Below are 14,466 nucleotides of genomic sequence, written 5' to 3'. Positions count from 1 at the left end.
AAGATTTGAAAGTATCTTGTCCCCCCATTGGTCCTCTGGTCAGGTGTAAGCCAGGTTCACTGAGCTTCTTAACCCTTTACAGGTAAAAGAGACATTAACCCTTAACCATCTGTTTATGACAGGGGTGCTCTGTAGAGGGCATTGTGCTGGAGGGAGCAGGGTCAGGGGGGCTTATTTGAGGTTGCACTTCCCTTGCAGTCAGTGCTGATCCAAGTAGAGATGGAGATTAAACCCAGGTTGCCTGATCCCCATCTACGGCCTTGACCGCAAGACCCTTGTTCCTCGTTTTCCCAGCTTTCTGAACACTTGGCAACAACAGACAGCACGAGCCAGCAGGTCCTTGTGGATTGGTCTTAGTGCTTTAATTTACAGCAATGGCATGACTGTCTTTATAAACCATTCAGCCTCCTCTGGCTCTATTTACTGAACACTGAGTTGTAATGGAGCTGGCACCAAATGAAAATAAACCCTTTCATCACAGAGTGTGATGGGCTCCTGTACCAATTTCCAAACAAGCCCCTTTGTGCTTTCCCCCACGCTGCCCTGTATGGTTGGTAGGAGCGCCCTGCAAACCTTCACAAAGCCAGCACATTCTCCACCTTCAAATCCTGCCACAAGGACTACAAAAATCTTGACAATGGTTACGCCACTGCTCATCTGACAACCCACTATGCTGAGCAATGTTGTCTCATTGGCTGTTCCCTGGTGCTCCCCATCTGTCTCTATCCATCTGCGGTTGCTTCTCTTATGCTTAGTTCACACACTCATCTTTTTGTTCTGTGGTCCATGATCAGTAATGCGACCCCTATAACGACAGCTGTCTTCTCCTTCCACTTGTCTCTCCAGGCATGCCTAACCTTCCTTTCAGTGTGGTATCTGAGGAAATTCTTGGGCCTTCCCCTCCGCCCCTTCTCGGAAGAGAATTCATCACAGCCTTCATGCAGAACGGCTTACAACAAACACTCAGCAGCGACTTCCGGCTACTCATCACAGGCTATGCCCCAGTCACATTGATCACCATCTCCATGAAGAAACCGGCGCTCAGGGTGTCTGTCCAGGTGAATGGCGGCCAGACTGCAAGAGTGTTAATCCCACCCCACGCTGAAATGGTAGGGGCCAAAGTCTTCGACAACGCAGTCGTTGTCCAGGCTGACAATGATGTCTCTGTCTTCTCACTCAACTCCAAACCCAACTCGGCCGACACCACCTCCGTCTACCCGGTGCAGAGCTTGGGAACAGAGTATTACATTGTCACACCGATCATGGGTACAGATCGCTTTGGAGAGTTTGCCATTGTGGCCTGGGAGGGCCCCACCACAGTTGATGTGCACCTGAAAGGGGCTGTCATTTTTCAAGGAAAGACGCACTTCGGAGGGAGCAGGCTTACCATCAAGCTGGAGGCAAACCAGGCTGCCCAGCTGCAGAGCCCAGTGGACATATCTGGCACCAAAATCATTTCCCAGAAGCCTGTGGCTGTCTACGCTGGACACACCTGCGTGACAAGATCCAACCAGTGTGACCATGTGTCTGAGCAGCTCCTGCCTGTCTCCAGCTGGGGGACCACCTTCATCGTGCCCCCGTTGTCTTTTGAGATGCAGGGTGATATCATCTATGTCTCCACCTCCCAAGCAACTGAGGTGGAAGTTCAAGTTGGGATGAGCAAGAGCAGCATGAGGCTGCTAGCTGAGAATGCTGTGCAGTACAGAACCCATAGCTCCAATGCCTTGTACTTCTCCGCTAGTGCTGGGATCCAAGTCATCTTCTTCTGTGATGGTGGGACCAAAGGAAACATCAGATACGACCCCTTCTTCATGGCCATCCCAGCCATCTCGAGCTACTGCCAGTCCTATCACATCTACGGGCACAACGAGTTTGAGAACTACGCACTGATCATTGCCAAGACATCGGAGTCCACGGGGGTCACCGTCGATAAGAGACCACTGCGTAATGTCCTGTGGAAGCCAGTTCCAGGCACAGAATATTCTTGGGCTGAATACAGCCTTGGCAAAGGGTTCCAGGTCCATAATGTGGAGCATGCCAGCTCCCCCTTTGGCCTGCTGAGCATTGGGATCGGAAGCCAGAAGGCATACGGCTCCCCAGCCATTTGTACCAGCGGTGAGTATGGTGTCATGGATTCTGTCCACCTCGCCCTACCACCCTCCTTCTCTCTCTTGATTCAGCCTCAGGATAGTTCTCTATAAATACATCAAAGAGATAAACACCAGGGTGGGAAAGGAGTCATTTAAAGGTCAATGCTGGCACAAGAACAAATGACTATAAACTGGCCATGTATAAGTTTAGGCTTGAAATTAAATGAAGGTTTCTAACCACCAGAGGAGTGAAGTTCTGGAACAGCGTCCCAAAGGGAGCAGTGGGGACAAAAAACCTAACTTGTTTTGAGACTGAGCTTGATATGTTTATGGAGGGGATGGTATGATGAGACTGCCCATAATGGCATATGGCCCATCAGTGACTGCTGATAGCAAATATCTCCAATGGCCAGTTATGGGAGACTAGATGGGGAGGGCTCTAAGTTATGACAGAGAATTCTTTTCCAGGTGTCTGGCTAATGGGTCTTGCCCACACACACACAGGGTCTAACTGATCATCAGATTTGGGGTTGGGAAGGAATTTTCCCCTAGGTCAGATTGGCAGAGACTGGGGGTGGCAGGGGGGTTGCCTTTCCCTGCAGCATGGGGCACAGGTCACTTGCTGGTATGAACTAGAGTAATAAGGCAGATTCTCTGTCCCTTGAAGTAAGGATGTCAGTAACTCAGATAAAGGTTAGGGTCTGTAATGTGCAGGAGGTTGATCTAGATGATCATAGAAGACTAGGGTTGAAAGGGACCTCAGGAGGTATCTAGTCTAACCCCCTGCTCAAAGCAGGACCAATCTCCAGACAGATTTTTACCCCAGTTCCCTAAATGGCCCCTTTGAGGATTGAACTCATAACCCTGGGTTTAGCAGGCTAATGCTCAAACCACTGAGCTACCCTTCCCCCCTCATGATGATCCCTTCTGGCCTTGAAGTCTATGAGTTAGTGGGAGCTACAGTTACTCAGTTCCATCTGGATCAGCCCTTGGGTTCTGTTGGCCATCCCATACCTGGCACCCCAGAAGGTTCTGTTGAATGCAGGGGCCATGTCACTCCGCAGCAAAATCCATTGGAGATTATGGTTTTTTTCAGATCCATGCAGAACACTGAATTGCCGGGAGAAGGAAACATGCAGGATTAAGAACGGCCAGGCAATATGCTTCCATGACTACATGGGAACCTGCCAGGGCTCCCTAACCTCCCAGTACTATACCTTTGATGGTCTGACCATGGATGTCCAAGACACCTGCACCTATACCATCGCCAAGTACTGTGGCCATGAACCCACCCTGGAGCCCTTCACCATCAAGGAGAAAAACAGCAACATGGGGAAACAGGACAGTTCCAACCTTGGGCTGACTACCATCCACGTCTACGGCTACAACATCTCCATCTACAAGGGAGAGAGTGGAGAAGTCAGGGTGAGTTGTCTGGCTTGATTCACTTTTTCACTTATAATTAGAACTGGGCATATTTTTTCAGATAAATACTTTACTGAACAAGAGGCAGTTTCAGTCAAACCAAAACTAGTCATGAATTTGACACAGGAGGCTTTAGCTAGTTACAAAATGGCTGAAGGAGTTGCTGCATGGCCAGGTTTTAGCCCACTCTTTAGGGTTCTCAGCTGGGAAACAAAAGACCCATGTTCAAATCCTACCTCTAGAACAGGCCCCAAATGCACCTTAGCAATTCCACAAAAATTCAGATTAGGTTCAATCCAAACCACTTTTTCTTTTTTGCAGCCGGCACCAAACAGAAAAATCAGCTGCTCATCCCATTCTACATATAATACAGTCTTGTTCTGTAAGTAGCCCTGCACCCAAACTGTAGGGGAGTGAAAAACTGCGGAGGTGGAGACAGCTGAGCAAAAATCAGCATTTCAGTCCCCCATGGAAACTCTTCATGTTTTAATGTTTGTTGCCATTGCAAATCGAGATGAAGTTGAAATATCAAAATTTCCATGCAACTAAAGTTCCCAAACATTTTGATTCGGAAATGTCACATTTCTAATGTTTCAGATTTCTCTAGAATCCACAGGCATGCTCAGATTAGTATATTTGTTTGAGGCTGGGGGTTGGGACAGTGGTGTGAATTTGGAGTAGTTTGCCCATAAGAACATCCATACTGGATCAGACTAATGGTCCACCTAGACAAGTATCCTGTCTCTGACAGTGACCAGTGGCAGATACTTGTGGCAGTTTGAGGTTTAGGGACTCTGGAGCATAGGGCTGCTTCCCTGACCCTCATGGCTAATAGCCATTGATGGCCCTGTCCTTCATGAACTTAGCACATTCTTTGTTGAACCCAGTTATATTTTTGGACTTCATAACATCCCCTGGCAACAAGTTGCACACATTAACTGTGTGTTGTGTGAAGAGGTACTTCCTCTTATTTGCATTAAACTTGCTGCCTATCAATTTCATCAGGTGACCCTCAGTTTTTGTGTTATCTGAAGGGGTAAATAACACTTCTTTGCTCACTTTCTCCACACCAGTCAGGATTGTATAAACCTCTATCATATCCCTCCTTAGTCTTCTCTTTTCCAAGCTGAACAGTCCCAGTCTTTTAATCTCTCCTCCAGTAGAAGCTGTTCCACATCCCTAATCATTTTTGCTTCCCTTCTCTGCACCTTTCCCAATTCCAATATATCTTTATTGAGATGGGGTGACCAGATCTGTGCAGATGGATTCCAAAACCAAAGGGCTGGTCTCCCTGTTATGCCTCTTCTTGTGTCCTGTTTTCGTGCACACCCGCGGCTCAAACTATGGTACTGAATTGCCCTAAATTGAGTCTACCTGGTTGAATCTGACCTCAAGTGGGGTCCAGCTCCCAGTTCCAGGCTGGGCAGAGCAGTGTGGCCTAGTGGCTAAAGCATTCAAAAGACCTGAGTGTTATTGCTGGCATTGCCTGCTGAGTGATGGTGAGTCACTTCTCAGCTATGTGATCCAGTTTTCGCTTCTGTAAAATGGGGATTATGATACAGGGCCCCTTAGAAATGCACTTGAAGATCTATTACTGAAAAAGCATGATGTAAGAACTAGTGACCATTACTTTAACTTTTTATGTCCTGGTTTTGAGACATGTAAATTTACCCACAGTCTAGATTCTGGAAGGGCCTAAGGCAGCGCTGGGTAATCTTAACCCTGCATTCACAAAGTTTTTTGGCAGTGAATTTCCCTTGTCTTTTGCCTTGGTTGGTTTTTTGGATATTTGTGGCAGTGAATCATTACCCAGAGAGCTCACAGAGGCAGTAAGAGCGGGTGTCGTGGAAAGAGCAATAATTCCTCCGTTTCCTCCCCTTTCTCTTTCATTAGTTAAACAACAAGAGCGTCCGCCTGCCAGTCACCCTGGAGGCTGGGAAAATCAAGCTCTCCCAGAGCGAGAGACGTCCCGTCCTGCAGACGGATTTTGGGCTCCAGGTGCGATATAACAGTGACTGGGCTGTGATCTTGACTCTCCCCAGCAGCTATTTTGGGAGCACTTGTGGGCTGTGTGGGAACTTCAACGGTGACAGTGATGATGAAGAGACGCTCTCCAACGGCACCAAAGCCTCTTCCGTCCTGGCCTGGCTTGATAGCTGGAGAGTGGAGGACTCAGACCCCTCCTGCAGGGATTCCTGCCAGGGGAAATGTCCGGTGTGTGAGGAGAGCAAGAGGCAGCTCTATGGAGGGGACAGTCACTGCGGAGAGATCAGCAAAGTACCAGGAGGGCCCTTCAGAGAGTGTCACCCCAGAGTGAGCCCCGACCAGTTCTTCCACAGCTGCGTCTACAATGTGTGTCTGAATGAGGGCAACAAGAGCATTCTGTGCCAGGCGCTGAAGGCCTACGCGGACACCTGCCGGGAGCACGGAGTCACTGTCTACGACTGGAGGACGCCGTCCAGCTGTGGTGAGCGCAGCATCTTGTTTTCCTTATTGATATGGGAGGGAATAGGGCTAGTCTGTCATTTATCCCTGTTGATGGAGGGGATGAGGAGGGATGTGAGTGCGGGAAGGGAATGTGCAGGATACTGGGGCATTGGGGTCACCACTGACATTGAGGGGAGAGCGCCTCCTGCTAAGCTTATGCCCTGCTCCCTGGAGCACAGCACCCATGGCTGCACCTCCTGCCCTGCCCCCTGCTGCACGGTTCCCCCTACTGAACTCCCTGCCCCGCCCCCTGCAGCACGGCACCCACGACTGAACCCCCTGTACCAACCCCTGCAGCATGGCTCCCCCGCCCCCTGCAGCACAATGCCCCCTATTTAACCCACACCCCGATCTGTGTAGCACGGCACCCCCTAGTGAGCCCATCACCACTATTTCCTGTGGCACCATGTCCCTCTCTGAGCCCCCTGCCCTGCTTCCTACAGTTATTTTTACACCCAATCTCTGCTTCTCCTTAGCTGCTGAGATCTGCCTGGCTCCTAGTGCCAGGAGCTTTGGCTGCAGCCACACAGAGAATAGTGAATATTGTGCATTACCTTTCATTGTCTGCATATGGGAATTAATTCCCTGGCCCATCCCTTTTGGCTCGTACAGCATCCTTCAAGGTGGATAATGCACTGGCTGCTGCTCACATGTACATATCTGTCTGTAGCACTCACTGTCTCTAGCTAGGTTATTTAGTTCACTGCAATCTCCCCCTCTCTGACCCCCTGACAGTCCTGCCCTGCCCTGAGAACAGTCACTACGAGGCCTGTGGGAACGCCTGCCCAGCCAGCTGCTCTGACCAAACCGCCAACTCCTCCTGCCGGGAGCCCTGCGTGGAGACCTGCCAGTGTGACAACGGTTACGTCCTGAGTGCCGGCCGGTGTGTCCCCGTGGGGAGCTGTGGCTGTGACTACAATGGCCGCTACTACAAACCCAGTGAGGAGTTCTGGGCCGATGAGAACTGCCGCTCTCGGTGCAGGTGTGACCCCAGCCTGGGCACAGTAGTTTGCCAGGAAACCAGCTGCAAGAGCAATGAAAGATGCGTCATTGTGAATGGTGCCCACCGCTGTAAGGCAATTACCTACTCCACCTGCATAGCTACTGGAGACCCTCACTACACCACCTTTGATGGGAAGAAGTATGATTTCCAAGGCACCTGCATCTTCCAGTTCGCGGCTCTCTGCTCTGAGGACCCCACACTCACCCCGTTTAACGTCAAAGTGGAGACCAACAACCGTGGCAGTAAGGCCGTGTCCTTCACCAAAACAGTGACCTTAGAGGTCTACAATGTGACCATCAGCATGAGCCAGGATCATCCACGCAAGATGCAGGTAACGATGCAGAGTCATTATTGGGATCACTTGCAGGGCTGAAATCTTCCTGTCTAGTCTATATCCAGAAAACACAACCCAGGTGGTTTCCATCTTCCCATACCAGAGTTTGAACTAGTTGAATATTTTCACATACAAATATTTGGTTGAAAAATGACTTATTTTTGGTGGGAAGAAATTCATGAAAATGATTAAATTTAGGGTGGAAGGATTTGGTTTTTGAAAAAATGTTTGACGGGCACTAGAAATGCAAACTGGATCCACGTTGTTTTTCGTCTTCCTTTCTTTTTATTGTCACATTCGGTCCCCTTTGTTTCAGGTTGCTCAGTCTCGCTGCCACTGTCTGCCACTATCATCATAGTCATTGAAATGTGGAGCTGTGTGGGACCTCGAGAGGTCCATCTGAGTCAACCTTTTGTTTCAAAGTGTCATTCTGAAATGGTGTTGCAAATGTTTTGTTCAACCTGATCATACCTGCCAGGGGTTCATTTCTGTGAGAAAACCTGGACAATTCAGTTGCGGTTTAAAACCAACTGAATTTGGGGTGTACTTTTTTTGGTTCAGCCTCCGAACACTGCTGTTATCATTCAGAGGAGAATCTACCCGAGTGTTTGATCCAAATGTCCAAGCTCCTGAGTTCTACAGCCCTTGTGCTATCAGCAAAATTCTTTGTCTTTGCCCTGACACCCCGGAGTAGAGGAGAGGCTAGCCACATCCTTTCAGCAAACTCTGAGGTCTCAAATGGCGCCCTCAGTTATTATACCCTATTTGAGGGTTCACGAGAGGAAGACAGCCCTATTATATCTATTAGACTTCCCAAATGAGCTCCTAGGTTTCAGCTCTCTCCACTTCTCTGTTGTTTCTATAAGTCTCTAGTAGCTGGTGCCAAGCTGTCCTGCAGTGGCTCAAGAACATGAGTACCAACGTCAGGCAGACTGCTAAGAACCAGGGCACAGACCACAAACTGGTTGTGAGTTCTGTACTTAGATTTCACCCACCAAATGTAAACTCCACACACACTACAACAGCCTAATCATGGAGTCACAGCCAGTCCCTGTGGGTACTCCAGTCTGTCTGCTACCTTGTGATAGATGGTCCCTTACACCAAAAATCACAACCATATTCAGGCTGTTGCCACTCTCAAAGGACCTGTCACTTATCCAGGTAGCTAATCCTATAATAAACTATCTAAAGATTTATTATAAAGGAAACTAGGGAGTTAGTTATTGCTAAGGTTAAAGCAGGTAAACATAGGTACACAAATGAGTTACAATCTTAAATTTCAACAGGTAATAGAAGCTGTCATAATAAGCAAGCTCTATGTCCTCTAGGCCAAGCAAACCCAGGCTAAGCACTGGGGATCTCTTGCTTATACCTAGTAAACCTTGCCCCTCAGAGTCCAAGCAGCATAAAGATACAGGTCCTTCTTTTTAGGGGGTTTTATCCCCAACCTCCTTTACAGATTCAGCTGATGGGAAGAATCTATTTGTATGACTCACCTTCAGGGGGAGGAGGGGAGCAAGGCAGGTGCCAAAGAGCAGAGCAACAAAGTCTTTTGTCCTCTTAATCATTACATAATAGTCTGTGTGGTATCGATGGACCTTCCCTGTTGGCCAGCACCTTTTGTTGGAGACCAGCACTTCACACTAGTTAACGTCATGCTCATGTCTGATGATTTACACAGTAACAGAGGCTCCCATTGCAAATGCTCAAATATTGTCTTACAATATGGGATACAGATGCTATAGGTAGATTAACGTAGGCAGCAACTCACAAGAATTCAACAGTCTAAATACTAAACACATTCTTATAATTCTAACACCTCTTTTACCTAACACTCTGGTGAACCAGACTGATTCCAGCTACATATGTGTCAGTATTCAATGAGGCTTGGGGACCTTGGCATGATCTGCCAGTGTCGCACCTCCAGTGATGGGGGCTCCACGAGCTCCTTTGGAAGCCTGTTGCAGAGCTTAACATCCCTTATTTTTCCTAATATCTAACCTCAATCTCCCTGCTGCAGATTAAGCCCATTGCTTTTTATCCTACCTTCTGTGGACATGGAGAACAATCCATCCCCGTCCTCTTTATAACAGTCTTTACCATATTTCAAGACTATCAGGCTCCCCCCTCAGTCTTCTTTTCTCAAGACTAAATATGTCCAGTTTTTTTTACACAGGAGGATGGGAGCATGAAGCAGCCACACTACCAGTTCCAAGAGTCACCACTATAGCATTTTGGCATAGAAGTATTTCACATTTCGATTTTTCACAGAAAACTTGAAATTTTCCCCATGGAGTTAAAAAAAGAAAATGTGCAGGTATCCCCCCTATGGCTCCTAGATAAGTTTCTTGGAGCTCCCTGCACAGAGTTTTATGAAACATTCAGTTCTGGAGGTAGGTGGTCCAGGCTGTTCCATCTAAGGGTATGTGGAAGTATTGCAAGATCTGTGCATGCAGGAATAGACCATTGACTGTCCCTGCCATGTCTTTTCCAGGTAGATGGCGTTTTTGTGGACCTGCCCTTCTCCCACCAGCGCAAGCTCAAGGCCTATATCAGTGGCGTTCATGGTTTCATCAAGACCGACTTTGACCTGAGAGTGAGCTTCGACTGGTACAGCTACGCCAGGGTCATCATACCCAATACGTACGCCAACGCAGTCTGCGGCCTCTGTGGCAATGCCAATCAGGACCCCAGCGACGATCTGACCATGAAGGATGGAACTCAGACATCTGATGAGATTCAGTTCGCCGACAGCTGGAAGGTTGGTGATGTCCCGGGGTGCTCGACTAGCTGTACCGGGGACTGCTCAGTCTGCAGTGAGGCTCAGAAACAAACCTACAAGGGAGATCAGTACTGTGGGGTCCTCATCCGACAGAACGGGCCATTCAGACAGTGCCACGGGGCCATCGATCCAGCCCCCTTCTTTGATGATTGTGTCTTTGACACCTGCCAATACAAGGGTCATCGTGACACTCTGTGCAGCGCAATCAGTGCCTATGTGACATCCTGCCAGGCCAGGGACATCCGGATAGGGCAGTGGAGATCGGCCTCATTCTGCAGTAAGTGTCACTCCATGAACATGTTGCTGTAAGTTTCATACAATCACAAACTGGCCAGCAAGCATATGCACCAGCACCCTCTGCTGGGTGGAATCAGAACTGCTCACCCCTGTGTCATAGGCAGAACCTTTCAAAAAACAGGAGGAGTGGGAACATTTAATAAAAAAATTCCTAAATATTCAACTTTGTTTGCATTTTGCAGGGCTCATAATGTAACAATTTTCCATTTTTCCAATTTTCTTTGTGATTTTTATTAGAATTTTGGACATTTCAAAATTTCTAATTTTAGACATTTCAAATTTTCATTTTTCCTTCTTTCTTGATCCCCCTTTGTTCTCTGTTTTTAGTCACAATGCAATAAAATGAATTATATCCAGGTTGTTTTTCTCCACTTTTCTTGTTTTCTTCTCCCCCCCTTTCATTACTCTGAAAATTTCAAAACTTCTCAAGAGTCAGAGTTTCATTCTTTCTCTTTTTTTCAAAGTAGAGCAAGTTTTGAAAAGTGGAATAAGGAAAAATGAGAAAAATGGGGGGAAAAGACACCAAGTGAGACATTATTCATTGTACTGCACTCACTGGCAAAACAGGGAAATCAAAGATCTGACTATTTGAATTGTCAACACTTTAAACATTTTTAATTTTAATGAAAAATTGGAGAATTTTAAAAAAATGAAAGTTTTTGTGAAAGCTTTTGGTTTTGAGAAAAACAACAACAACAACAACAACATTATTTCATCCAAAACAAGTTTTGAATGAACAATTTTAACCTAATACAAGTCCAATAAAAACAAAATCTCATGCCTGACAGTCCTTCACCCCACAACCTCAAGAGAAGGGGAAAAAATAGAACTAGTCTGGAATTTTCCCCCCAAAAATGTATGTTTGTTGGGAAATGTCACTTTGCCAAAACCAAAACTACTTGAGAAAAAGAAAAGAAACAGAGTCTTGAAATTGTCAAAACATCTTGTTTCAGCATTTTTGAAATCAAAACTTTTATTTTCTTGAGTCAAATGACTTTTTGTTCTTAAATCTTAGTTCACTTATACTAAAAATGTTTATTTTTTTAAAAAGGTCAAAATCTAAATGAAACATTTTAAAATGGTCAAAGCAGCATCTTTCCAGTGACCAGATCAGAACTGGTTTCAGATTATTGCAGTGTGACAATGCTAAAGATTTCAGCTTTTTGCACCATTTCAAAAAGGGCCAAAATTCAGAATCTGAAACCCTTGCGGGAGGGAAAAATTGTTTTCTGCCCAATGTTAGAGAAAACACTGACTGTGTCTTCAAAAATCAGATAAATCTAGTAGAGAACCACAGCCACACGACAATAACATGCTTGGGATATGGTGATTTCATGGTGTCATGAGGAGGGAGAGTTAAAGCACTTTGGTTGTCCTAATTGTTTATTTCCTTTGGGTTGCTTTTCAGTTTAACTTTAACTCTCAGTTTCCTGGGTTTACAGTGCCTGGTGGTAGGATAATTACAACACTCCTTTAATGCATTTTACCTTAAATTACTGATATGTATTCTCAGCCTTAGTACCATTCAACAAGTTCTGTCTAGTAACTGATATTATTATTGTTGTTGACTGCACTTTACTCTAACCATTAGACTTTGCGCCACTTCCAGAGCTAGGAAGAGAACTCAGTAGTCCTGGCTCCCAGTCCCCCTGCTCTAACTCACTAGACCCCACTGCCTTCCCAGAGCAGTAGGCACCACGTCTTTTCCCAGACTTCTTGGTATTAACAGAGATCTGCATGCTCTATCCAATGTCTCCTGCAGGCCTCACCTGTCCCCAGAACTCTCACTACGAGTTCTGCGGGAGCAGCTGTCCTGCCACCTGCCACAGGCCCTTGGCTCCGGACAGATGTGAGGAGCCCTGCATAGAAGGGTGTTTCTGCGATGTTGGATTCATCCTCAGCGGAGACCGGTGCATCCCCATCATGGAGTGCGGCTGTGTGCACCAGGGCAGGTACTACCCGAAAGGAGAAGAGTTCTACACCAGCGCCTCCTGCCAGAAGCGGTGCCAGTGCCAAGACAACAGGGTCGTCGAGTGCCAGGAGGCCTCCTGCGGAGCCAATGAGGAGTGCAAGGTGGAGAATGGAGTCCTGGGCTGCCACCCCATGGAATATGGAACCAGTGTAGTCTCCGGTGACCCTCACTACATCTCATTTGATGGACAGGCCTTCGACATCCAGGGCTCTTGTGCTTACACCTTAGCCAAGGTCTGCAGCAGTGACCCCCGGCTGGTAGAATTTTCCGTGGTGGTTGAGAACGAGAGCACTGGTGGTGGCCCTGTGGCTCGCACAAGGGCAGTGGTGGTCTCTGTGCATGGTTTCACCATCTCTCTGGAGAGGGGAAGGAAGTGGAAAGTGGAGGTAAGTCCCTGCTTGAGATTAGTCTCATTGAAGCCAACTGAGTGGCTCACACCGTTTGTGATCCTGACGTGTGTGTGTGTGTGTAACCAGGACACTGCTGCTAAGTCCCTGCTAGTGACTGGTGAATTTCCCTCTCATTGGCACAGGTGGGTGGAGAGCTCTATACTCTCCCACTGGCTATGGACAAAGGGAAACTTCGGATCAACCAGGAAGGGAACAACATCATTGTCCAGTCTGCCTCTGGCCTCCAAGTCTTTTACGACACTGCCTCCTACCTCCTAGTGTCCATCCCCAGCACCTACAAAGGACAGATGTGCGGTCTGGCTGGCAATTTCAACGGTGACAAAAATGATGACTTCCTGCTGCCCAGTGGAAAGAGCACTCAAAGTTTGAGTGAGTTTGTCACCTCCTGGAAGGTGCCTGTTGATGATGCCATGTGCTCCGATGGCTGCGGTGAGAGATGCCCCATCTGTGATGGGGCCCAGACAGCACTGTACCAGTCTGAGCGCTCATGTGGGCTGATCAGAGCCACCTCAGGTCCCTTCAGAGATTGTCACTCGCTGGTCAGCCCTGCCAAGTACTTCAACGACTGTCTCCACGACATGTGTGCTACCAACGGGACGGGAGAGACCCTCTGCCAGAGCCTCCAGGCCTACGTGGCTGCATGCCAGACAACTGGAGCCAAGATCAGAGCCTGGAGAACAGCCTCCTTCTGCCGTGAGTTTATAGAGCAACCTATAGCCCTGGTCTTTCCATTGGCTTCATTTTAAGCCCATTAGCCCCCAGAGGATTTTTTTTCCTGATAGCAACTTAGAGCTCAGGTTTATTATATCTTTAGGTGTTTGCAGCCCCTCTGTAGCCACATCATCTGCAGCATGACAGATTGCAATTTACGCACCTGTATTTTTGATTGGTTTTGTCCAGCCAGACCACCCTTGGGTCAGATCTCCCTGGGTCTTTGGGTCAGGATTGGAAGAAAGTCGGTGACCCAATGGGGGACACACTGTCCTCTGGCTCTGACTCCAATGTCTGGTGGTCTGGGACACTGCACTGCAGTAAATGCTACACTTAAGTCATATCTGAGGTGATCCCATCATGGAGTCAACCCACCGCAGCACCCAGCTCTGAGCTAGGTGGCACTGTGCTAGACAGTGTAGCTATGTCTGCAGTGGAAATTATTTTTAAACCTTCACTCCATCCTCTTTCTCTCTTGCTTCTCTCTCTCCAGCCCTTGCCTGCCCACTCAACAGCCACTATGAGCTGTGCACCAAGTCCTGTGATTTCACCTGTGCTGGCTTGTCTGCCCCTGCTCAGTGCACCCAGAAATGCTTTGAAGGCTGCCAGTGCAATACTGGCTACATGTTCGATGGGGAGGAGTGCGTGTCCATGGACAGGTGCGGCTGCATGCACGATGGACGTTACATCAAGGTGGGTCCTGGCTGTTCTGTGCAATTGGTGCCTTCAGAGCCTTAGAATAACAGAGCAGAATTAGTTAAAAGTATATGAGTTTTCTAAGAGTTTCCAGTGGACTCCTGTCATAAATAGATGGCTAAGGGTTAATGGTTCTTTTACCTGTAAAGGGTTAACAAAGGGAACCAAACACCTGACCAGAGGACCAATCAGGAAACTGGATTTTTAAAAGTCAGAGAGGGAATTTTTGGGGGCCCCGAGAATCTTCAAAAACCTTCAA

General features: G+C 47.6%; 1 protein-coding gene across 1 annotated transcript in view; it reads left to right on the top strand.

The window, feature by feature from the left end:
- The window catches only part of LOC116833436 (IgGFc-binding protein-like), a 34,876-nt gene that overhangs the window by 3,662 nt on the left and 16,748 nt on the right, over positions 1–14,466 (top strand). The window contains exons 3-10 of the mRNA XM_032795002.2: positions 847–2,115; positions 3,187–3,515; positions 5,409–5,982; positions 6,738–7,336; positions 9,834–10,398; positions 12,181–12,776; positions 12,923–13,493; positions 14,005–14,204. Coding sequence (XP_032650893.1) covers positions 847–2,115; positions 3,187–3,515; positions 5,409–5,982; positions 6,738–7,336; positions 9,834–10,398; positions 12,181–12,776; positions 12,923–13,493; positions 14,005–14,204 — 4,703 coding nt within the window. The remainder of the gene's footprint in view (positions 1–846; positions 2,116–3,186; positions 3,516–5,408; positions 5,983–6,737; positions 7,337–9,833; positions 10,399–12,180; positions 12,777–12,922; positions 13,494–14,004; positions 14,205–14,466) is intronic.

This window comes from Chelonoidis abingdonii, chromosome 11 (assembly GCF_003597395.2).
Source record: "Chelonoidis abingdonii isolate Lonesome George chromosome 11, CheloAbing_2.0, whole genome shotgun sequence".
NCBI lineage: Eukaryota > Metazoa > Chordata > Testudines > Testudinidae > Chelonoidis > Chelonoidis abingdonii.
The sequence above is the reverse complement of the archived record's forward strand: the minus strand, read 5'-3'. Positions and strand labels throughout refer to the sequence as shown.